This window comes from Dermacentor silvarum, chromosome 7 (assembly GCF_013339745.2).
Source record: "Dermacentor silvarum isolate Dsil-2018 chromosome 7, BIME_Dsil_1.4, whole genome shotgun sequence".
NCBI lineage: Eukaryota > Metazoa > Arthropoda > Arachnida > Ixodida > Ixodidae > Dermacentor > Dermacentor silvarum.
In genome coordinates this window covers 20,572,694-20,599,335 of record NC_051160.1, presented here as the reverse complement: position 1 = coordinate 20,599,335, position 26,642 = coordinate 20,572,694, and the positions used below count along the sequence as shown (strand labels likewise).

General features: G+C 44.7%; 1 protein-coding gene across 1 annotated transcript; it reads left to right on the top strand.

The window, feature by feature from the left end:
* The first annotated feature begins 648 nt into the window (after window positions 1-648).
* LOC119457663 (zinc transporter 6) lies at window positions 649-25,037 on the top strand. The gene is made up of 13 exons (XM_037719299.2): window positions 649-1,316; window positions 1,597-1,683; window positions 2,458-2,542; window positions 2,642-2,684; window positions 4,202-4,267; window positions 4,852-4,932; window positions 5,517-5,552; window positions 7,420-7,563; window positions 10,168-10,287; window positions 13,768-13,870; window positions 14,627-14,743; window positions 21,422-21,526; window positions 22,962-25,037. Exons 1-13 carry the CDS (start codon window positions 1,248-1,250, stop codon window positions 23,097-23,099), a joined length of 1,194 nt encoding a protein of 397 aa, XP_037575227.1. The 5' UTR covers window positions 649-1,247; the 3' UTR covers window positions 23,100-25,037.
* The last annotated feature ends 1,605 nt before the right edge of the window (window positions 25,038-26,642 follow it).

Here is a 26,642-nt window from a genome sequence, read left to right as displayed (position 1 = left end):
GAGCCCGATCGGGATCGAAACTCGACCACGATTGGTTCCCTCCCGCAGCTTGCGCAAATGAGCCAATCGCGATCAAGAGCGCCGTGTCACCCATGTAATATTCGAAACTTCGAATATTGGCCCAACCTAGAGTGTACTAGACTAGCCCAACCCTAGTGACGGAACAAGAGTGGTTGCTTGGGCTAGTTGGCAAATCAGGGTAAACAATGACGTACATCACCAAAGGACAAGGACTGATAGAGACAAATACTGCGCCGACTTCCAACAACAAATATTGGAAGTCAGCGCAGTGTTTGTCAGTCCTTGTCCTTTCGCGCTGTACGTCGTTTTTGACTAGTGACAGGATGCTGTGAAAATCTCAAATGTAGCAGCCGACGGGTCGCTTCGAGGCTACCCGATTTACTGAAAATTCTGAAAGCATATTTAGCGGACAAGGACAGGAGTCGTCTCCCACCTGTCCTTGTCCACCGGCGCTAAATATGTTTTCAGTTGACCAACATGCCCAACATATGGCAATGTGAAAATTCTGCATGCGACAGTCGGTCAACTCTAGTAATCACTGGAAGTACTTCGTGCGACAGCTTTATAGCTTTATTAAAGCTGATTGAGATGAGGCCAGGGGCAGCTACCGGGTAATGCTTCCCTTCACTACAGTGTACTGTACCTGCACGGTTAGGCAGGGAAGGCATAGAACCAGGCACTGGTACACCAGGTGTTGCGACACGATCGAAGGAACAGCCGGAACGGTCCTTATCAAGATGGCTACACGTCATGCGTCATGGTGGTTACGTAGTTAGCATTACCAACGCCTCCTAAATATAGGAGGCGCTGCCATTACAGTTGAAAGTGGTAAGCACATCTTACGGCTAAAGATGCCAAATAATTTTTTTTTTATTATCAGGAACTTGGCACTTTGTCGTTGACAAAAATAACCAGGTCAGGCTTGGAGACGCTGAGGAGTGCCCGGACGTCAACTCGAAGAGCGCGGTGCAAGCCAAAGTGCAGGTGGAGCGCGCTGCGAGGACTGCTCCACCCCCTCAACCCGCAACCTAGTGCAGCGAAATCGAAGGGACCGTCGGGTTCGTTCCGTCTGGTTCCGTATCGGAGCAGTGCGGTTGATTACGTCCACGAGTGATTGCCTTTACTCTAAGCAGCATAGCGAAGTTGGTTCTTTATTTTATGTGAGAATGCCGTAAGCCGCTTGCACTTGTGCATCACAACACCTGCGCTTGTGCATCGCTGTCACAATGCAAAACGAGCTGTCGGATCTGAGGCAACGTGTTGCGCCGATGAACTCCAAAGATGAACACCCAGCGGTAAGTTGAAACAACCTGCATGTGCTGTTGAAGCGTGCTGTGATTGCGCGTGTTTAGAAGTGCTGTCGGGGAAACCGAGAAACGACTGCTAGGGCATCCGAGAGATCGCAGGCGCCACAGGACCAAAAAGAAACTAGTGGATCCGTGGAGACGGTACTCGCGGTGCAGTGCCGTCCTTCACTGCTGTAGTAGTGAACTGGTAGTCAATGTATAGATCGCAGTACGTGAGTAAGCACGCCTTCGGTCAACATTTGCTCAACTCGCCCAAATTTTTTTTCAGGGGCTGTTCCAACCCTTCAAAAAGCCGGCTCTCGGCTTTGTTGGCACCCTTCTGACTGAATTACGGCCTGTCATGAAGGAACCTTCAGTAAGTTTTGCGGCAGGTTGTCAAATGCTTGCGTGAACGCATGACGCGATATAAGTGCTCGTCTCAAATGTAGCACTGGTCAAAATTAATCCGGAATCTCCCGCTACGGCGTGTCTTTCGTGGTTTTGGGACGTAAATCCACATCATTTAATTTAATTGAAATGTTACAGACCTTATATTTTTCAGTACATATCGTTTATTTACTGCCAGGGCTGTACAGCTAGGTGCCAAAGAGTGAAATTAGACAAAATAATACTAACAAAGCAATAAATAATCACAGAAAGCATGAATGTGTTGTGATTGGTGATGCAGACAGGAAGGCGATTTCAATCGACTTGTCTTTAGAATGAAATCTTCAAAGTACACGTTGCTGTTACACTGTGCGACATAACCCGCTACCAATTTCAGATTTTCTGCGCAATGGCCTCATTGCAAATACCTACAACCGATATGCCGCAAGTAGTGATCACAACTCAATGACGTTACACGCTTTCACGGCATGTAAACTCATTGATGAAAATGGCACGTTGGCAGAAAACATACGGAGATATGTCCAGCTGAGCTCTCTCTATGGCATCAGTAGCAGAATGTGTTTCTGTCATCCTTTCACATTCCTTTCTGTGCTGATGGTGCATGTCATTAGCTATGTGTCTTGATTATGTGCATACTAACTGCACCCTGACGCAGAGCTCTGGCAATTAAAATGCGCTGTAATGATGAAATCTTAAGAGCTTTGATTGGTGCACTGAACAATGTAACATGTCTTCTGTGTAGGCAAAGAAGGTCGTGTGGCTGATGGTAGGAAACATTATTTGTAGCTCCGTGCTGTCGTACTGGAGTCGGTCTTCTGCGAGTTTAGGTGAGATGTGTTGATTATACCGCGTCTCCCTGTTTCAAAATTAGTGTTTTCTTTTTTTTTTTCTAAGCATTAGAGCCTTATTCTGCATTTTTATTACAGCGCTTGGTGCTTTTACCCAGCTGACACTCTTTGACCTGCTCTGGTGAGCATTACTTGCTGAATTTATCTAATAGCCCTTGCCATTCTGGAAGTAATTAGTACATTTGCGGGAAAATTACCAGAATAATTTTTTATAGCAGTGTAGGATATTCCATGCTTTACAGAACAGCACCAACCGTTCAGCTTGGAAATCAAGTGAGGCTCAGGAATGGGATAGTTGGTAATCCATGGTGACTAGAGATGCAGTGCGAAAGTAATATGGTGACAACCATCGGGAGTGATGTCTGTTTGACGCACAATTTTGCAATGCAATTTCCACTAATGAGAACTTCGCAGTGCAGTTTCACTTGCACCGATTGTGGTGGCTGTGATTTTCAAACTTGTGATTAAGTAGGGAGAAACTGAATTATTCTTGGCGCAGGTTTAGTTAGTCTGTGTTGGTGAAAACAAAGTAAATATAACTAGAAACTGTTCCTGTGAAATGTTTTTCATGTATGAAATCTCTCCTCTGACCTTGGTGATGTGTCTGATTGTACGCATTCTTATTGGTCCATGCCGCATGTGCGATTTTGCGGAGAAGCTCAGCACATCTGAATGTAGAAAAATCTCATGAACGAAAGGGCTCTCCGATGGCACAGTTTCCCGCACTTGCAAAATTGCACCAGCTGAAATGGGCTTCTTGCAGACAGGTGCTTGTCTGTAGTAGAATTCTAGCTTCAGCGAGTTGGTCAGTCAGGCTGGAACTCGGAACACAAACACAAAAAAAAAAAAAAAAAAACGGCAAGAAACACATTGACAGAACAAGCACCCACTACCCACTGGTTCTATCACCGCTTATAACCCTATTATTCATCATCATCAGCCTATATTTATGACCACTGCAGGACGAAGGCCTGCAATCTCCAATTACCCCTGTCTTACGCTCGCTGATTCCAACTTGCGCCTGCGAATTCCCTAACTTTATTACCCCACCTAGTTTTCTGCCGTCCTCGACTGCGCTTCCCTTCTTTTGGTATCCATTCTTAAACTCTAATAGCCGACCGGTTATCCATCCTACGCATTACATGGCCTGCCAAGCTCCATTTTTTTCTCTTAAGATCCCATTCTTCACATGGTAGCAAGTACTGCACCAACAAGAGCAGAAGAATCTTAACAGACCAAGAACAGAAGCTTTAGCATCTGTGTTAAAAACATGGACAGCAATGCCTTATTGACATATGCAGGGTCAATATTGCAGGTAAAGCATAGCCAGTGTTGGCCCAATGTAGCACAAGTGTGTCCTTGTGTGGGGCCAGGCTGGCCCCATACGTTGGGCATACATTGGCTTTACTTCTTGTGCTTGTAGGGTGCGTTCAGTTGGGCTCAGCTGCCTACAGATTTAAACTTCAAGCAAATCGATGCAATTATTTTTGTCAGCTGCTCTAATTGAAATGTAGTTTAGAGCTCATGGCAATTATTGAACATCTTGCCTACTGCATTGGCTGCATATTCTGCATGTGAGTGTTTGCAACAGTAGCGGTTCTCTGAAGGAACATTTGTTTCTTTCTCCACCCTCTCCAGTTTAGGGAATTGCTTGTTGGGCATGTGGGTGTCTCAGCAAAAGCCTGGACCAACCTACAGCTTTGGGTAAGTCTTGCCATTGAAATGTGTACTCATTTATGTGTTACAAAGCCGATTCCCTTCTATGTGATGAGCCTTGTACAAGAAGATGAGCCTTCCCATCTGCTAGTCAGCAGGGAAGCAGCACAGTTTTTTGACACATTATAGTTTTGATATTTTCCCTTCTTTCACAGTTACTCCCTACCTTTTATTTGTTTATTTATTTATTTACCTTATTTGCATGCAAATAACGCGACCACGAAATAATACGAGAGTAGACTTTTGGTAAATTCTCAGAAAAAAAAAAGAAGAAAGCACATATTGCGATTATAATGTGAAGTGATGCCGCAAAGAAACAGGAAATAGCATAAAGGCGGATGTCAGCAGGGCGCTTTATTCATCATTACTGTGAACTGCTGCTGCAAAATACAGTAAAAGGATGAGTGCAATATCGTTTTACTTGTCACTGCTGGCGTCTTTGTCGGCGAGGATGGCGTCGTCATTTACATCATCAATGTTATTGGATCTGTTTTGTTTGAGTTCACATTATTTTAGGCTATCTGCTGTTGGCATTGCAAGAATATGTGACGCTCCCTCTTCTTTCAATCCAGGTACAGAAGATGGGAAGTCTTAGCCATCTTGGCCAGCACAATATTGTCGCAACTTGGCTCGTTTTTAGTTTTGAAGGAAAGGTAAGCACCGCGCAACTAAATTTTTATACAAGTTGCCACTAGCAACTGTTTGTGCTGTACTTACTTTTGTTAGAATGTACCTGCAAGTTAAGTTTTGAGCTGTGCTCATTGCGTCAATCTGTTCAGAGAGAGTACATCAGCATACAGAGCTCCAAACTGCTAACCATGACATAATTGCACTTTCAAGGAACACTATTTTATTCCACCCGGAACATTCTGAAAGGGGAGGGGGTTGTTACTGAGAAAAGCTGCTGATCGATATTTTAAGAGCCTTGGTAACCTCTTTGTGTCAGTGTGCAAATACAAAAAGAAAAAAATTAAATGCACCTCCACGAAAAGAACACGATAATTGCTGTTTTGCATTGAAAGCTTCCTAAATTACAAAAGTAAGTCATATTGGCACATGCATACACAATCACATAACATTGGCAATGAGCAAAATGGAAATGATATAGGTGCTATGTACTACAAAACATCCTACCATACTTAATATGAAAATGTGACCACAATTTGTTGATTATAACTTTCATAAAGTTGAATCGTTTTATTACACAGATAGCTAAAATATCGACTATATTTTTCAGCTTGGAGAGGCTGTTGGAGCCAGTAGCTGTTCACAGGTAAGGCATGCTACAAATTTTTCTTGCAGACCTTTGTGCAGGCAACATAGGTTTTTCTCTGCACAAATATTTGTTGCCGTGGCAGAAAGCAATATGATAGGCTGACTGGTTATGAGTGCTTACCAGTTAACTAGCTATTATTGCATGCAACCGCTTGATTTTTCTATCAATGAATGGATGGCAGTTAAACTGGGGCAGTTGCTTCTCAGCAAAACCATCTCTCATGAGTATGTGCAAGCTTGTCAACATTAAGATCCAAATGTTGTCATTGCCTTTCCTGTCACCATCCCTTTCCTTTCACCCACCCTTTTCTGTGTCGCAGCATGTACAACAATAGCTGTTCAGAGTCGTTTACTCTTAGCGGAAACACTCTATCAGTACTCAAATACTCACGGCAATACACACAAGCAGCTGAAACGCATCGTCCGTGATCCCTTTCAGCACATGCGCGACCTTATCGGCTTCTGTCATGTTGGTGTCAACTTTCCGGCAAAGGGCCAGCACATCCTGAATGTACATCAGGTACGACTCGGTAAACGTCTGCGCACGCGAGGCAAGTTCTTTTTTGGCGGCACGCTGGCAGCCTGCAGGTTGGCTAAACAACTCCTGAAGTTGAGTCTTATATAATCTCCAGCTCGTGATGACCTCTTTGTTGTTATCGAACCAGGCCTTCGTAGTTCCCTTCAGATAAAATAAGACGTTCACCAGCACTAAGGTCGAGTCCCACCTGTAGTGTGCGCTGACGCATTCATAGAGGTGAATCCACTTGTTGACGTCTTCACCATCGGTGCCAGAAAAGGTTCCACGGTCACCGGGTGGAGCCAGGATGACGGCTGGCATGGCGGCTGCCGGTGACGCAGTTTCACCGCCAGTAGACATGCCGAGCGTGGCGACTTGGCGGCCGCTGCGGAGCTCCGTCTTGCGTTTAGAACCCCAGCACCTCTACCAAGATGTTACGGGGAGGCAGACACAACAGTAAAACATATTTACAACATATTTACAAAGTGATGAAGCGCTGAACCATATGGTCGAGAGCGCGCCAGATCAAAAACGTCTCCTTCATCGATGCTCCTCTCGAGGAATAGTCCCGTGACAATATATTTAGAATGTAAGCCCGCGGATTAACCTTTCACTGAAAGATACCTTACCTAGGTGTCATACGGTTCACATACTCCCCTATAAACTAGAATACATGTGGAAGCTTCATTGCAATAAATTGTAGTGGAGCTGTTGCCCCTGAGTGTGAATGACCCACCATGCTTGGGGCTGGACAAGGCTGATGTTTTCCTTGTAATGCCTTTCTAGTTAACGTAACAATGTTTATTTATTTATTTATTTATTTATTTATTTATTTATTTATTATACCCCTCTGGCTTATGGAAGGGGCATTGAGTAAGTCAATGTGTGTGTTTGCATTTCATGGCAGAGGGTGGGTTGTCAGCATAATTATTTGTTCTTGTTTATTTTTCTTGTACTTTTAGTTATGTCCCTGTGTACTCCCACTTAAGTACTCCTATTTTATTCGTAAGGCCTATTTTACTTTCTTCTTTATATTCTCTTACGCTTATCCACGACCACGTGAACAGTTCAAATACCCACTGGAAAGTGTATGACAGTTACAGTGCATGCAGCTCTTGCTTTTCTTCCAACCTGTTCTGCCTTTCTAAATACAATAAACTACTAAGGAGGGTTTAATAGGTATTATTGGGGTATTAGTGCATGAACACAGTGCAGTAACTCATAAACGTAGGAAGGTATGCACATTATACAAATTATGCAAGGTTTGTAGAGACCAAATAAGGTGTTTATTTCTTGGAAAAGCTTTCATCGTTTGCAAGGATGGTCACCCACTGTCTTCTGTGGACAGTGGTCGTCTGCTGCCAGGTGTCGTGCTGGGTCTCTGCTGGCACTTGCTGGTCCAGCTGAGCGTACAGCAGCCGTCGCTGGCCACCGTCCTGCAGGCGTCCAGTTCCAGTTGGCTTCAGGAGCATCTGACCGACATTAGCCACAGGTGAGGCTGCGGCGAGGGAGGGGGAGGTCGAACTGTGTTCTGGAAAACATTGTCCACATTAAAGTCTGGCTCGCACAAAAGCGTAAAATTATGGATTTTCGTGGGGCAAACCGTTGCACTACTATTCATCTGCCTATTTAAGTAGACGTGTACTCTTCGTAAAATCCCGAGAGATGCCCCACCCTCGAAAAATAAGCCGCCCTTGTTCACCCACACCGCACCCACACATATGCTGTGGATAACCCACACCTTTACTGCACACTGAAAGTTAGCCCACCTCATATTTTCACTAGACTTTCTCTAGATTTTAGGTGGGATAACTCGGGATTTTCAGGTAGTCTGAACTTAGCCATTGAATATACCCTCATATACTCGGCAATTGAGTGCACGTACACATAGTGAAATCATCGACACTGCTAAAGTTTCAGCCTTGATTTAAAGAAGTGATAACCGCAGCCAAAAGCTTCATCACGGAGTCTGAAACCTAAAAATGGCAAGTGAGTTTCTTTACCATTCTACATTAACTGCACTGGTGTCTGGCGCCTGCATAGTGAACAGGGAGATGCTGAAACATGACCAGTTTCCAGTTTCTCGAGTTGCTGGAGACATATTTAGCTTTCACTGGCTCCAAGTAGTTCTTTTCTATGAGTTTATTTAGATGTTAAAGCAAAATGTCCCATAATAAACTTTTGCAACCAAAAAAGTTATAAAGCGGGATTTTTGAAGATATGCAATGCTTTCTTCTGCAATTGCTCAGTAAGGTGGATGGATGTGGTGATCCAGAATTTATTTTACTTGCAGTCAAATGTATAGAATCCCCAAACACTTTTGTAAAGTGCAGAATTACAAGCCACTTTCTGTAAAAGTTAGTGTGTGCTATTATGCCCTGCCCTTTATCCCTCTCTACTGAACCCCCTTGAATACTGGTGCTATGTTTCGGGCAGGCAGTTAACGAGACAGCTAAGGTAGTTAATGGGACAGATAATGTTGTCATGTTGTAGTGACGGTGGACAACCACAGTGGCACAAAGCAATGAAGTCACGAAACTAACTGTTTATAGGGCGAAACTGCCCAGCAGAACAAGTAAGACTCTGACACAATGATAGTGGCGAGCACACTTGTCGATTTTCGAAATCTCCGATCTGCGGGTCAGGCACGTCGACTCTTTATACATGACTCGTTGAAGGTTTCAGCATAATTGCTGGTGCTCGCGTGCCTTCTAGAATTTACCGTACTTTTCGTGTCGCGCATGTAGTTTCATTACACAAGGTTCAGCAACAACATAGACAGGAGGTAGAAGTGGCGCCAGTATATGCAGGCGCGCCTTGCGCGAAGCGATAACTTGAACATTTGTTAGCCAGTAAAATGCAGGTCACCGGAAAAAAAGAACAAGTACACATGTCAATATCCTGCGACACACATAGTTAACTCCCACACATTTAGCTTTTCCCAGACATTGCCCTCATCACTGCCCACATCTCTTCCAATATTCAGTTCAGTGCAACTTTTGCTTCCTTGTACTATAGACAAGGACATTTTCAAATGTTGCACGTTCAACGGTTATGTTTTGGCATTTATGTAGAACTTTTGGTGTCAATAGTGTCGGCACTTATGTAGATGTTATTGTGTGGTTCTAGTCGTAGTGACAGCTTTGCTTTATAGTATCCCTCACTAGGCCCTGCCAGAAATTTGTTATACACTGGAGATATTAGGCTGCCGTCTAGGAAACATTTTATACTCTAAATGCAAGACAAATAAATGTGTTGGCATTACATCACACCTCTTTGAGGTCCCACGTCCATGATTTAAACCGAGTTCACCACATTGCAATGTGTTGGTCAGGAGCTCGCTTGACTGTGCTTCCTATATATATATATATAAACCTCTACCACGTGGCTGGCTTCGCAGACTTCACACACATACTCTTTTTTCCACTTTAACACTCGTAATTAATGCATTGAAATATAGGTTCATTATTAAGGCGATTGGAAAAATTGAAATGACACTTTGCCACGCTACCAGGAGGCAAGCGTCACTATTAATGTAGATACTCGCTCCTTCTGCCTCGACTAGCGTCCGCAAGCGAGATCCCTTCCCTGCCTTTTCCTATAGGGGAGCTATAGTTTGTTTATGTCATGTTTATGTCACGAGCCCACCTCCTCTTTTTTTCTCTTGTTCTTTTGTTCCTTGCTTCTTTCTCGTTTTTTTTTTTCCCTTTTGTTTTTCATCATGGCGTCTACTCCAGTGGCAGTTCTACTCATTCTGCACTGGATGATTTGCCAAAGTCATGTGCCATAATTGGTTATGCTCTTGGCACAGCGTCTTATGTAGAGGCATTTTTACACATAATTTTGACTGTGGCTGGAATTGGGGCTCCCTTGAGAAAAAGAGCGCCCAAGCTTCTATTTGAATTTGAGTTTTTTTTTTTGCGCCACGCAGCCGTTAGATATTTTGCATACATGATCGCTGTTGCGTGATCTACACATCGGGCTTGTCTCTTTGCAATGTCCAAACCTGGTAAGTGGCCATTAAATTGTTGTACTACCAGCTTTCTTCTGGAGAAAGAGGTCTTGTAACTGCTACTTTGCCCCTTGTTATGTGCAGTGTGTGCAGTGTGGTGCCGGGGCTCTCTGGACTGTTGCTGCCCCGTCTGAATCCCATCCTTCTGCTGGGGTGGGCCGAGGCATGCCTTCTCCTGCTCTGCCATACACTGCTGCTTTCCTAGTGAGTAGGCAGCTTCCTTGGGTGCAAATTGGCACCTGTATGGTCTGTGGTGTAACTACCGTAACGGCGGAGCTATTGCCTACCCTCAGGACATTGGCTCGCCCTTTTTCTTTTCAAGAAAAAGTGCAATGCGTGCACTAAATCTCATTAAGAAAACTTGATTCTTTTTCAGACAGGGATAGCGATGGCGTGCTGATTAATTCAGTACCTAAACTTACCCAAACTTGGTACCCAAACTGTAGCGAGATTGGGTCCCATGTGCATGAGCATGTAATTGTTATTTGTGTTTGAAGAGTGAGCTTTTCTGAATATGGTATTTAAGTTGGTTATCTTTGTCTGTGTACCTCTTTCTCAGCCCTGCTTCTCTATGCTTCCTACATGCATTTGTTCATTGTGTCCTCCTTTTAGCATCTCTCAGGACCTTTAATTAAAGCCCTTCACATACAGTCAAACCTCGTTAATACGTAGTCGGCTGGGTACGACGTTTAGGTACGCACTAAACAATGTACGAATTAACCGCCAATACCACTTCAGCGGATACTTACCGGCCGGAAAAGAACTAAGTCACGATGCTCTCAAACACACACTCAGGCAAGCTTTATTTGCAGGTAGGCAGCAAAAAATCGTTTATCTTCACTTGCCACGACGGCAGCATATTCAAACAGAAATCTACGACAACACCACGACCGCAAGCACACTGGCGGAATGAAGAAAATAAAAAAAAGAATCGCAGTTTTACTCGATAGGCGAAGCATCGATTGTGATAGCTAATCGGTAGACAAATATACGAACTATGGATAGTAGTTTTATCGGTCGTATAAATTTGCAAACCTTCGCTTACTAACTAAATTAACAAGCACGGTGTAAAGCGTGCATAGGTACACACGAACACATCGTGCTCAATGTTCGCGGTAACTCGATGTTACAACGCTGTGGTGAGGAGGTGCGGCAAAAGCAGCGAGGGAATTGACCTTCGTGCTGTCTTTCGCTTCAGCCGGACTGAACGTCGAAAGCACAGTGCACACGAAGCTACCACCACTAGCTGCGCTTTGTTCATATTGCAGATCGCTTTGAAGACGAGGCCCACACGGACGCGCACTTTTTACACGTCTCGGATCGCTTTCAAGATACGCCGTGCCCGCGTGGCCGCCGCCGAAGTAAAACGCCCTCCACATTCTCGCTTCCCCCACCATGCCTCGCGCGCGGCATAAGCGTGCTTCCGCCCCGCCTTTCTCCTTCCCGCGTGATATTGAGCCATAATCGTCGGCTGACCCTCGCAAGCTTTCACTTGCACATACAGCGTACGGTGCGCGGCGACAATGTTACCATGTTCGGACTTTATACGGAACCTCAAAGTGACGAACACGGCGACGCCAAAAATGTGCTTGTAGTGTCCATAAGGTTGCTATCGCAAATGGCCTTTTGCGCGGTTACTACTCGAATTGGATTAGATTCGACAGTGAATTTGCACCCCCTACCGGCAGCTCCGGAAGCCAATCTCGAAGGCCATGCTCTTCTGCACTGCATTCGGCAACAGCTGTGTGAGCAGGAAATACGTCATGGTGGCCATGTTTTAAGGTAATTTTCGCTGGCGGCTGTCGTCCGGGTTTCACAACTCGAGAATTGAACGTCTGCGCACATGCGATTGTGCCGATTTTGTGCCCATGCGTCTAGAACTACACAATTAAACCTGGATATATTGAAATTGACAAATTCCCAAACAACTTCATTATAAAGAGGATTTTGTTATATGCAGGTTCGGCACCCGTGGTAACGCGCACCCGTTTTCCGTGACCAAAAAAGAGGGAAAAAAATCCTTTACAGTACCGCGCACCTCATGCTTTCACACAGAAATGCAACTATTGCTGAAGATTTACTACCAATTAATACACTAAAGTTGCAATGAACAAAAAAGTCCCAGTTTCGCCCGAAAGGCGAAGCATCGATTGCGACAGCAAATTAGCAGACAGCTATACGAAGTAAGGATAGTAGTTTTATCGGCCGTATAAACTTGTAAACATTCACTTTTTAACTAAATTGGTAGACCAATCCCTAAGCACACGTACTACAGCACATGGTCGAAGCTATGGAATCTAGGCTTGAAGTGGCATAGGAGGCGGCCATACGCAGAGACTTGCACAGTAACCAAAGAGTGGCGCTGCCAGCGCGTTGAGAAAAAAAAAGTTTTTTTTTTCCTTCGGCAACATCAACTGGAAAAGGAGAGTGCTGGCTTGGCGGGCTAGGCCAGCTGCAGCAAGCGGCGAGATCAGATTTGAATGAAGGGAGGGGGAAAGGTCACGCCCGCGGCAGCAAGATCGCCGGGTCGAGGGATGCAGGCCCGCCTCGAGCACGTGCGCTAGCTCTCGCCTCGCAGTCGCCGTCAATTCGAGCGCGCCAAGCGTGACGCCGCCGCTTCGCATTCCGTCGCGGCGGAGAAGGTGCTTCCGGTTGCTGCTCGTGCAAAAATGACAAAATTTGAGGCAAAATCTCTAGGTTGTCGACAGGGGAAAATACTCAAATGCATGTGATTCTATGGAGTAACGGCGGGGAATAGAAAAACTTCGTTATATCCAGGAATTCGTTATGTGGAGGTTTGTTATAAACAGGTTTAACTGTAGAAAGAAAATAGTATGCACTAACCGTATGGTGGCAAATGAGCGACTACGGCTTAAGCGGTCAGCCAATACATGGGGTTCAATGGGGGCTGGGTGGGGGAATCTTCGTGACTACGTTTAAACCGCAATTACACATTAAGCGGGTTCGTATTAATGAGGTTTGACTGTATTGTATGTGCATGAAAATGTGTTGTTTAATACTGATGTGTAGAGGTGCCCTCTCTGCGTTTAAGACATAATGGAATTTTTTTAAATGTGGAGAGCATAGTGGTTGAGTTCAGGTACAGGTGCAGTACTATGTAGTGCATTGCATGAAATGCATATAGACTGGGAGAAGAGCAATGAACAATTGATGAATGTGTGGCTGCGGTACTTTGTGTGCTGGTTTTGGTGTTTGAGGACTACTACTACTTTACAGTAGCTATGTGGGTGTGCAGTGGTCAGAACAAGCTCACCAAAATTCTTAGAAATCAACGTGAGCATACTATTTCCCTGCAATTGCACTTGCTTCATCTGTAAGAACCTTTCACTGCCTGCATTGTGTTCAGAAAACACTGCGCACCGTAATGTATCTGAATGCTTTCATCTCTATCGTGTGTTCAGGTGATTTTGTTTGGTACCTTGTTACTTTTATGTGTAGACATTATCATACAGCGAAACTGTATGATTACAGATGCCTATGCTTTTTCCATAGAAAAGGGCATGTTAGCAAATGACTTGTGTCTCGCAGTATATGCCTGGTCATAACTCCAATATTTTGCTAGGAAAATGGTGACCGTGCACTCTGTGCTTTCTGGTTGCTTGATCAAAAGTTTGAAGTGAAACATTTTCAAAGGGCTACTCAATGTTGGTTGTTTCGATACAGTGGCTGGCAGCACGCTGACACTGTGACGGCCGTTCTTCTGGCCATCATGTGCTGTGCTACAATGCTACCCGTGAGCATCCACTGTGCCTGTGTTCTGCTTCAGGTAAGCAGCAGGGAGCCTTCTACTGCTTGATCTTTTCAGTTAAATTTTGAACTAAAGTCATGGTTTAATAGTGTTGTCTGAATGCAAAGGCAGCTGCTAGAATTTTTTTCTCAAGGTTGTTTTGTAGAAATAGCTGGAGTTACACGTAGCACACAAATAGTGTGCTACGTGTAAGAAAAATTTTGTGACGACTGTGCTGCTGGGGATGGTTTGAACTGTGATCAGATGTAGTGAAATGTGATTGCTTTCTTGTGTTATTGATAGAGTCCCTGATGTCTGTTGATGTCTAACCATCTGTTTCATGTTTATTTAATGGCATAAAGCTAAGATCGAGCCAGTTGCTCTTGTCGGTAAATGTCGGAATACACGAGGTGGTGTGTATAGTACTGTTTACTATCATTTGGTCATATACCCTGCCCTAACTGAACTCTAGTGAATCATCATTTGATAATATCTGGACAGTGCTGGAGGTTTATGCACAGTATGCTGTGTAGATTGTCATTCTGCATGCTGCAGATCTATTCGAAACAGTGTGGAAATGTGGAGTGGCAAAGCATTTGCAGTGCTTTCGTACTGACTTCTTTTCTTGCCATGTATATTTACAACATAGTGCAGCTTTCGGTTGAAGACCAAGCATGTGGCCCACTTTAAGTCAGTGTAGTGTAATTTGGCAGTTAAGGCTCTGCCAAGTGGAAACCTTGGTGACAGCTTATGTTTTGTGTTATCAATGGAAACAGCGATTCTCTGTATGTGCAGACGACTCCACGCCACCTGCTAGGCCAGCTGGACAAATGTCTTCGGGAGGCATCTACATTGGACGGTGTGCTGGAGTTTCGACATGAGCTCTTCTGGACGCTTGCCTTTGGCACGCTGGTTAGTAGCTGAAGCCTCATTTTGTTAACACAATCTTCTTGCACGTTGTCTTGTAAAGGTTTGCGAATACGGAAAAGGTGAAATATTTTGTGAATTGGCACTTGCCCAATCACCATTCAGTTTGAGTCTGACCCTACATAGTTGTTCAAGGTAGCCTTGTTCTCTAAGCATGCAAAATGTACAAATGATGCCTTGGTAAGTTTTAACTGATACAAGGCTAAAAACATTGTGCTGATGGGAACTAAACCCACAATGTTCGTATGATGGCAAGTTGTCTTTAATTCCACTTCCATTTTTGCTTTTCTTTATCCAAGATATAAAGGAGGGTGTCAAACTGAAAAGATAGTGGTTCAGTTCAGGTTCAGCGCACTCCGACTTAATTCTGGTTCACTTCTGGTTTAGATAAACAAACATTTTTAATGGTTTGCGAACCGGTTCAGCATGTTAAACTTTATGCTGCCCTCTGGCGAAATGCTGCAGAGTACTATTGACTTGTCTGCATGGCTAATGCGCAGGCTTTGTCAGGAGGGGAGAAAATGGTCTTTCTAGTGCATGAGAGACCTTAATCAATATTTCTTACATTGTACAGCTGCAACAGCCATACACATAAGGATGGTAATCTTAGGCAGTGTTGTCGCAAGAGAATGCGGCACGTGGTACGGTGCCTCGATGCGTCCTCCCTCTTTCCCGTGTTTACTTTTATTATCATCCCTACTGAGTATGGCCAAAACAATAGAAAATTGTAGGGGTGTTCGAATACTAAAATTTTCCTAATCGAATCGTGAATACAATCGAACCCATTTATAACAATATTCAAGTGCCACGAAAATTCCATTGTCATAACCGATAATTGTTATAACCGGGTTGCATGAAAAAAAATCAAAATGGGGGGTTGCCAGAGCTGTTGTGAGAAAACTATAATGGTGGGGAGGCCAGTGCCGCTACCCACCAAATTCCTCCATCCAGCTGCTGATTGTGTTAACTCGTTTAACTGTTTAACTCTGCTTCCTGCACGCTCCGATCGCGTGTAACATGCCGCGGTTGTCGGCGTTCAAGAATGGCACTGCTATAACAACTGCAAAGCGGGGTCAAGGGCGGCAAGTGACATGCGGTCTCGGCCGAGGCATCGCATTGGTGTCCTCAAAAGGGGTCTTTTAAAAAATACGAAAAGGTTGCCACGGCAGCCTCTCAGCTTGAGAAATCCAGAAGAAGCGCTGGGGAGAGATCGCCACAAGCATCTCGTCACGTACTGGCTTGCACGTATTTCGCACTGGCTTGCACGAGAAAACTCCATGCCCATCAGCTTTGCTTGCTTTATGCGGAGCTTGCCGACATCCATCTCTCGTGAAGGTCCCTTGCGAAAACAAAGCCTCAGAAAGACTGAATCATTGGCAGGGCCTTTTGCAAGGACATTGTTGAGGCAGCCTGCCCTGCCGCATCATCGCTGCCGCCGCCACCGTCGCTATCCGATGCAAGCACGTTTGCGATCGCCTGATTGGTTAAGGCTGATTCACACTAGGCCGACATGAGACCGATTTTGGTCTGCCGACTGTTGGCGACTACATTTTCCTTCCTTTAAACCGTTGGCCACAGCATTTTCCGTCATGTGAACTGCTGTCGCGAACAGTCGGCAGACCAAAATCGGTGTCGTGTCGGCTTAGTGTGAATCAGCCTTTCGAAGCACTTCGTTTCCAAACCTGTAGCCGTGCGCATTCTATCCACTGGCAACGTCGTTCATTGCCGATGATCAGCAGGCGGATCAGAAATCTTCAGTTTCGACGGCGAGTAAAACGAGGTTGAGATAACGTGTGGCCCGGAACGACTTCGACACAACCAACAAAGACGAGCATGAGCGACTTATACCACGACCACTTTTGATCGTGACCAAAAGTGCAACATGTGACACCCGTATTAACCTGTCGGCAGAACTGAGCAGTATGAGCGGCCAGTAATTTCTTGCTCTATGGGCCAGCGCTATCAGCGCAGTTGGCACGGTCCATTCGTGTTTCGGAGGGTGGTGCGGCAGAAAGCTATCGACGCAGCCCATTCGTGTTCGGAGGGGTGGAAGGGTGACGGGAGAGAGGCGCGCGCGAGGCTTGCGATGCGGTCTGTGCACGGCGGTGTCCGGTGACTTGAATTTCTTTCTTCTTTTTTTTTTCAAGGACTTCACAGTAGCCAGACTTCATCGTTATAACTGATAGTGCGGCACGGGGCATTGTAGTAAGCGGGTTATTTCACCATAGAAAGCATACAAAAGTTTACGGTGCAGTAGCTTCTCATTGTTATAACTGATGTATTGTTAAAACCGGCATCGTGATAAGTGGGTTCGACTGTACAAGTATTTGAAAAAAAAAGAAAAAGAAACGACCGTTCAGTATCAAACAGAATATAGTCAAGAGTTCGACGGAATGCCATTTGGTCAGGTAAAACAAATGCATTGGTAAAAATGAAATAGGTCACTGACGAAGGTCAAAATAAAGACAAAATGGCGTTTCATGATCCATACGAACCCCTTGTTAACAATCTATAGAATATAGAGTATTTTTAAATTTCTAAAGAAAAGTAAAGTAAAAAATTTTGCGGGGCCTGTTTGGCAACAAAAAGCTCGTTTACATTATTTGATACATGTTCACCGTGATACAGTATGGTCACATCTGGTGCACGATGACATTGAAAGTAATTAAAAAAAATAGGAACAGGATGTCCCAAATCTACGTAGTAGTGTGTACAGTGTTAATTGAAAGAGCAAAGGACAATACTACTGTGCCACACATCGTTCTGGTGGAATTCAGACAAAAGAAATAATAAACTGATTTGTCTAAATCGAAACAGCGATTTCATAGGCTGCCTAAGACAAGACATGCTTAACTCAAGGGCTGGTAACTATTGTGCATTAATGACCTCCTCCATGTGTTTGCTCAGGAACTCGATCGTCTGTACAAACAAATATTCGACAACTTCGAATAGGGAATTTATGAATCGAGACTGTCCGATTCGTATTGTAAATTTTGAATATTTGCATAGACCTAGTAAATAATACTAGTCTTATGAGACATGTAGGTGCAAGAGTTTGTAGACGTAAATTCTCACGGTCACAACCAAATTATCGTAACATTTCTTCGTAAATGTCGCATTTCACTGGCCTTGAGGATGCAGCATAGATGCGGGCGTTGAGGTGCTGAAAACGCAAACAGTGGCTGTGCGATTCTGCGCTGGGACCTACTTTTTTACTTTGCACACTCGTCCAAAGCACAATGTGTGCTGCTTTGATAGCTCAGATAAACTTTTCGCATTGCTGCCATCACCACAATTGTACACAATTTTAACGCCATTGGCAATGGCGTTATCCAAAATGAGATATCGGAAAGCAGCAGGGCAGTGCACCTTGATAAAAATGAGTAAGGATGTTTTTCTCTGCAGTTTACGAATACATTTGGAGATACAAAGAAATTTTTATGTGCATATCAAAGACAGAGTTAATGAGTGAGAATGCCCGTGTTTGCATGGGGTGGCCTTAGCTTCCGTGCCTTTGCAGCAACATAGTCAATTTTTGTTCTGCTTTCAAGTAATTACTACTGAACAGGTGGTAAGCGAACTATGGCACATGATACAGCGCAATATCACATTGCATTCCATAAAATACATCTCCAAACTTGTAATAGTAATAGTAGGGAGACTTGGGCGAGTTCGTGGAAGATGTGTGAATATTAGATTAAAAGAGCACTTGTCTTTGAAAGGTTCAGGCGGCCTGCAACTTGCCTGCGCGTTGTAGGCAGCGCTGGTGCCAACCGAGAGCAGAAAAAAACTACTACAGTAGACTGCTGTTAATTCGACCCTGGTTAATTAAATATTTCAGTTAATTCTGCCCCGACCAAAGGTCCCAGCGCCCATGCATTTCTATGTGCCAGTACTTTTGTTATGTTGATTCTAAAATTGGCCTTCGCCGAATAATTCAAACTTGACCAGTCATCACGCACGTGCCTGACCCCTATAGTGACCCCTTTAGTGTCAGTGTCTGTCCCGGCAGAGCTTAGGGGACAGTGAATGCTTTGAACACGTCATCGCTCGTTGAAGACTCCTATTTTCGGCCCGCCCTTTTCAAACAGGAACCGTAGCTCACAATGTCTGATTACAGCATTTACCCGATTCTGACATGCGCTTTTCTTTTTTTCTTTTTTTAAAGAAATTTGGGCCAAAAATTGCCTGCGCGGCGCAGTTGGGCACAAATCGTAAACACCAAACCGGTTGCCTTCGCAATGCTCGTATGCTTTACTACATAACACAGGTGTATTGCGGCGGAGTCGACTTAAAAATTGTGTGGTGAAGCTTACTTTACGAAATCGGCTGCGTTTGTGCAACAATGTTTCTTGCTTAAAATCGAGCGTGTGTTCGATTTCTACTTTGTTAAGGAGCCTTAATGTCATTCCTATGTTATTTTTCTACTTTACACACATAGAACGTGGGTGCGCATTTGATTCTGGGGTGTGTTAGAATAGGGATGATACTACCTAATGAATCAGCAGTGTGTGTTTTTTTCTGCGTCTTGTTTAATTTGGCCCGCCGGATAATTCGATCAATTTTGCCGGTCCCATCAGAGTTGAGTTAATGGAAGTTAACTGTATTTTGTTTCGTCACAAGGACCAGTGCACAAGGGAGATAATGGAAGCCTTTATATTGATGGCGAACGGGAACAATGTGTGAGCAAGCCGTCTATTGCCCTCAGTAAGAAAGAATTGCGGTTCTTAAAAGACAGCTTTTCTCGTTAAGTGGTGTTGGCCCTCGTACAAATGGTGGCCCTCGTACAAAATTTTTTGGGGGCTTTTAATGTTTTTTTTTTATTTTAACGCACGTTTATTTTACGTCAAATTACCTTTGTTGCACCCAGCTGGTTTCTGCTGTGCATGCACGGCTGTTTGTTGTTGTCACATTGGTGATAATTGATATATTCATGTTGCTTTTGAATAAGCTTATAGTTGAGAGTCAGCGCTTGTGTTGTGATCCTCTTTTCTTCGGTCTCGTCGTCTTAGCGCTGCTGCTTGTCAAATATAACCAAACTTCTACACTTTTGCAGAGACAGAAGCCAGCAAGTGACATTTTGCTCAGTTTTTGGCTCTTGCAGATGAGGACATTGATGCGTCTGAACCACGAACAAGGGCAGTTTGTGCTAAGCACTGCAACAATAGTATTTCTTACGCAACTGCATGTGGCGCGCAGTCTTGGCGCTGACCAAGTGTTGACGAAAAAGTCCAAATAACATATATTGTGCCAGGGGAAGGATTTCCAGAAAGTGAAGAGTTATTGTACTTTGCTTAGAAGTGCCAAACATGCACTGGATCATGGCACACAACAGACGCACGTTTCCAGTGTCGTTTATACCCGTTGTTACCGTGCACTGAGGGTGACAGCATTCATTAGCGACCACTGTGTTATTCTATGTTATTAGAAGAAGCCATGCTGATGAACTAGTTGGTTTTGCCATTTTCTCTTCTCGAGGACACCGTCATTTATGTGCTCCATGTGTCCGGGCGTGTGCGTTTCACGGCTTATCCAGTAATAGTAGGGAGCTGGTCGAACGGCTGAAGTGGGAGCTTCAACAGAAATGGTGATTCTGTGGCGTCCCTGAAACAATGTCTCGGTGGTGGAACACAACTGGCATGGCCGGGTGTATAATTGCAAGTGTCTCTGCTGAAGGTGGCCATATAGTTACCAGCACGTGCCTATTGCCGGTCCCCATTCTTACACATAACTCAACTTGTGAGTCATAACGATGTTCTCATGGGGTGCACCGACTGAAAAGTACTTTGAAAAAAAAAAATACATGGTTGTCAATAAAAATCGAGCACGTCAATTTGCTGCATTCTTCTTGCGAATTGCTGTGAAGTACAATCACTTAATTTGTGACATGTAGAGGTTAGACTTTGCATGTGTAGTGGAACCTCGGTACAGTATATTGAATGTGTAAATCAAAAAGTTTCTTGTCAGTGCCAGCATGTAATTAACACATACGTATAACTAATACTGAATATAATGAATGTATTTTCGCGTTGGATGTGGTTTAATTAAAGCGAGGCTCAACTGTACTAGCATACTGTGCGCACATGCTGCAGTTCAATGTGTGCTGACGATGTATGGGAGGCAAGTGATTTCCTAGGGCTTTTGGCTGTCACATGGCAGCATGGCGAACAGCTTGGCATGTAGTACTCTCGAAATCGTTTCATGGCACGTGTAACCTGAACTAAATGGTGTTCAGATGGCACTACGTTTTGTGGTGGCCGGTTCCTCTTGTTCAGGAAGAAGTATGATAGCTTTTGTGGTCTTCGATCAGTGACTCAGCAATATTGAATAGATCTGCTAAGGCTGTTTTCTTTTTCTTCCTCACTCCTTTTTCAAGCTTAGTAGTTTCTCTGTAACAAGTTATTTGTAACGACTTCATTGATTATGTATGGCTGTTTATTGCGAGGCTGTGAGTCCATGCCCATTATTGCATATCTGGGAGACTCCTTGGCACTCTGGTGAAATCCAGTGATGTTCCTTGAGGCCTGAAAGCAGGTGAATGGTGCCTTGATAGTTTGCCAACAAATTGCTAGCCCTTTTATTATGGCTTATGTATGGTACTGTGGGCATTGAGTTAGTGCCTTGAGATTGACATTGCTGTGTGGCATCTTTCTCTGCTTGCAGGCTGGCTCGGTTCATGTTCGTGTCCGGAGGGATGCTAACGAGCAGCTGGTTCTGGCACACATAGTGGATCGTCTCTCAGGCCTGGTGCCAGAGCTGACTGTCCAGGTTGGTGCTTCATGTAGTACCGCAGTACACGTGTCCGTCCTTTGTTTGCTGTCAGTCACGGGAACATCCCCATTCCGTGGAACTCCTTGGTACAACAGATGGCTCCTATGTTCCGTGTGCAACCATAGAAGTACAATCCAAGACTGATTTTCCAGACGCCCGATAATGTGGACGCCTTCGCGGCACTGCCACGTACCCAATAGAGTCAATATACGTCTGAAGTTTCGGACGCAAAAAACATTTTCCGTCCGATTTTCCGGACTTTTTGCCATGACCGCAGATCCGAAATGGCATTAATTGAAGCCACCACTGCTGCCATTTTGATTATTTCTCCGCCTCGTACTGGCGCTCTCGCACGCAGTTCCGCTGGCAGCTGTAGCCACCACCGTGGCAATGCTAGGCCTAGCTACTTCAACGTTCGCTTCCACGTTTCTTGCTGTTTGGTATCATGTTTTTCATTGAAACAATTCAATGAATTGTAATTCTCGCCAATAGCTTCGAAGCTTGGAAAGCACGGCGTGTTGCATAATGCTGGTTCCCAAAAGTCAGCTTCACCTCAATACAGCATCGTAATGCACACGCAAAGTATTGCGGTGAAGCATACCAAGAGTAGGAAGGGGCATTTGTCACGGGACACGGTATGTGTTCCTTAATTATACACGCATGCACCCGCCGTCTCCTATCACTGTATGAGCACCGATATGCCTAATAAGTGTACTTTAGGGCTATTTCTGATGTGCCTGTGGCGATTTGAGCCCTTGGGCTCAATAACCATTTTGAATCAAGTTTCTCGTTTCCATGGACCACTTTTCGGACAAACCTGCGCCAAAGGCGAAGGTTCGATGCGTCACTAGCTACCGTTGTGTCTCATGCCCTTAAACATGGCAAGGAAAGACGCGAGGGAAGACTGAACCGGAGCGGCTCTGCATGCTCTCCTTTCCCATCTGGCTTAAAGGGAACATGAAGGAGCTTCCAGTGTGTGCTTGATCACGTCACCGCACGCTTACCTACACCCTCCTAGCACACGCTTGATCATGTTAGCGCGCTCACCTGCCCCCCCTGTTCTTCTCCTATCGCCTGCGTGATCACCATTACCACATGATTTGATCACGTGTGGGAGGATGCCACGCGCGTGTCAAGCCACCGTCCTTTTCGACTGACCCTCACACACTTCCCTCGCACCCACAGCAAACAACGTATGAGGCGTGATCTTATCGCTCTTGGACTTTACAGGGAACATACGCTTCTTCCCACAGGAAAAATAATACTTTTTTAATGCGAGCCCAGTAACGTTTTAGTTTTCCACACTGTACCGCACAATTGATCGGGCACTATATTTAAGGGGCTCTCCTTAGTTAGTACTGTTTTATTATAATAAATTTCCTTTCCCCTTGGAGTTTGAATTAACGAGATTCTACCGTATATATTTTTGCAGGTGTTCAAGGATGAATGGGCATGGAGCCGAGCAGCTCCATTCCATCCGTCACGAGACCAGACTGCTGGGTTGGAGAGACGGGAATCACTCGGTAGTCAGTCTGCCCTGCAAGTGGCTGCTGCTCCAGCAAAAGTGTGATTTTGTTGCTGTTAGGTGCTGAAAATGCAATGCAACGTCAAGCTGCTCTGTGGGGGAAGCAAGAGAACTGCAACCGTCTGTGCAATTTCTGTGATATTAAGCTACCGTCTGCATATATTAAAACTTGAATGGTAGAAAGAAAAAGATCAGAACACCTGTTAAGCATAATTGTCATCGGAATGTGACTTTCAAGCTATCTGTAGCTGGTTTCTAAGCATGGTGCATTTCTGAATGCACGTTTTGAAGCCTGGATTACATCGCTGTACAGTCGAACCTGAATGTAACAAGTATGAATATTATGAATTATTGAATATAACGAAGTAATTAATCTAAAATGTTTATTGCCACTATCAGCATGTAACAAAAGTATGCATATGATGAGTATCGGGTGTAACGAAGCTTTTTTCATGTCAGATGCAACTTCGTTATAATGAGGTATGACTGTAAAGTTCTTGAATGCGGACTCGGCTAACTAACCATGTACTTGGTTAAGAAACTCGGGTCTGGTCAACAGCGGCCGCGAATATGCCACTCGTGGACCAGAAACACACGACGCGAAGCAACACACGTACACTTGCCCCAAGTAGCTCCTACGCACAAGGGCGTCCTTGCGAAAACAGAAAGACAACCTTACTTCTCCAAACGCAGTTTTACTCTCTACGACGCAGGCTACAGTACACAAAGTCGTAAAATGCGGGGCTCGACGTGGAGAGAGGTACCCGCGGTCAGCGAAGGGGCTGGACTGAAGTGGGGGGGGGGGAGGTTGCAGGCATTGCGAAGTGTTCGTCCAGGACCATCTCCGAAATGTGTTCAAGCCCTCTTCGTTTCTCAGAAAACGGGGACCAGTGGTGGTGACGGCATTCATTGCTTACAACTGTAATGCAACTGCAGGCAAACCTGGAAATGTAAGGATGCATTCCAGTCATTTCGAATATTTTTTGTTCACACGGATTATCACATGGTATATTATAGTTAAATAAATGCGTGCAGGCCTTCCCTTTAACCCTTTGAGGGTCAAATTTTTTTGCCAAATGCAACCCCCCAGGGTCAACTTTTTATTGCTCATTTAAATTCTTCGAAAGAACCTATTTCGAAAAATATGGTCGTAATTTTTTTAGAGCGACAGTAATGTCAGGAAAAAATCGTTTGTGTTGTAAAATACACAATGTTTATTCATGAATAAGAAGTGCAGTGAAAAATCGTTGTGTGCACGTCTGGAAACCGAAACAAGTGAGAAGCCTTCGTCTTATCGCCAACAAGGTGCAATAGAGCTTTTGTGGTCTCCAAAAAAAGGAAGCGCAAAAATGGCAGCATCGTTTGTGTACGTACGCGCCTGCCTGGGAACAGGTGTAATCGCACCGCAGTGGGCGATAAACGATCGAGTAACAAGTGGTCACCCTTTGAGAGATTTGAAACCAGATAGCCATCAGTTTAGCGCATGCAACAAGCGGGATCGGCCGCAGGAGAATACCGCAACTTGCCGCCGGTGCCGCACGCGCGCGCACCCGGATGCGCAAGCGATAGCTGACCCGCCATTGCCATAAAAAAATTAAAAAAAAAACAAAAAAAAAAACCCGAAAAGGCATTGGCGCAAGTAAAAAATTCCACGTGTTCCTGTTGAGTGGCGGCACATGCCAAGTGAAAGAAATGACATGTTACATGCTACATGTTTTACAACAGGGACATGCAAGTTTTGTGCCATTTGATTCGTGCCAGCCCTGTGTTGAACGCAGTGGGCCCATAGTGAGCACAGCTTCAGTTCTTTTTTCAGACTGTGTCGTACAGTACTTAATTACTGAAGTTTGTATTGTTTGGCCTTGTGTAAGGATGTTCTTGTGTTTGATGTTCTTTTAGAATGATTGGAAAGGCTTATAATGTTGTGGAGGCCCTGTTTCTACTATCCCTGCGGATGCTACAGTATTAAATGAATTTTTTTTTACTGAATAATGTTATGTGTTTATCCGTGTGGTCAATCATCGTGAATTTTGTCACTGTCCTGGTCATCATAAAAGAATCGCACCATGACATAAACTTGTAGAACTGTGTTTGCTCTTAGATTGGTGTATGGTGAGACCTAGGGCCAGATATCACTTTACAGATCAAGATGCAAGCTGTAGCTGCCAAAACATTTACTGTGACAGTAGTTAAAGGGCGCCTAACCCACCTATTGACATTTTTAACACTTGTGCATTGTGTACAGAATGTCGTGATGATCATCTTTTGTGATAGTGGCAGCACTGTGATCCATGCAGAAGATTTAAAAAAAAAAAGCACGTGGGGCTTTTCTGGTCGCTGCAACAGGGTCATACATGTGATGTCACCAGGGTAAAAGCTGTCAATTGGTTCATCTACAAATGACGTCTGTTTTGATCCGTCTGCTAGCATGCTTTTTCCATGCAGTCGCACGCCCTCTCATCGTCTCGCTTGCTTGTCATGTGGTTGTTGTAGCGGTTGTGACATGTTTATCCTTTCTATTGAGGATCCACCGCCCCTTGACCAAAGCCACATGGGCGAAACGGAAAGGTGGAAGAGGCACTGGGCGAAGTCAAACAAGGTGTCTGAGGTTGCTCTCACTAATGTAAAGCAAGAAGCTCTCAAATGTGTGTTTCACTATGTGTGCGGCAGCAATTTGTAGCTAAAAAGCACGGAGTCAAGGTCATTGTTAAGTAGTAGATCGTGTTTTCAAAAGAAGGAACACCAACGGTGCATGCGGTTCCCCATGTCCTGGTCATCATAAAAGAATAGCACCATGACATAAACTTGTAGAACTGTGTTTGCTCTTAGATTGGTGTATGGTGAGACCTAGGGCCAGATATCACTTTACAGATCAAGATGCAAGCTGTAGCTGCCAAAACATTTACTGTGACAGTAGTTAAAGGGCGCCTAACTTAATTCACAAGGTTTACAAATACAGTAGAACCTCGTTGATGTGATCCCGTTGTGTATGTTGATCGAGAACCCCAAAAAATGACCCAATTGACGAATATTTATCACCGTTTCACATGCTCCTGGAAAACGCAATGTTTCAGAACATTGATCGCAAATACCATGACGTAGAGGGCGTGGCCTACGTAGACGCCGTGGAATACAGAGAACGCAAAGGGATGTTCGTCGTAGCAGTAAACGTGGACGGAGAACCCTTTGCGAGCGGCACCGTAAGAATGGACAATGCCGAAGTTGCGGAGGAAGCCGCCATAGCATTAGTGGTGGCCTCCACGAAAGCAAGAATTATCATAAGCGACTCTAAAATTGCAGTTCATAATTTCGCGAAAGGACGCATCTCGCCAGAAGCACGCAAAATTCTAAACAATAACAGCGACCGTCATCACGGGACGGTCCAAATTATTTGGGCACCCGCGCACTCCTCTCTCCCCGACAAAGAGGCGGCTCACAACGTAGCTCGAGGACTTGCTCGCCGAGCAAGTGAGCCGGCCCAGCTGGGAACGAGAGGAGACCGCATGGTCAGCTACAAAGAAATAACCAATTACTGTCGGCTGGGAAGGACCCGGTACCCACCAGCTCATCCCACGCTAACGAGGAAAC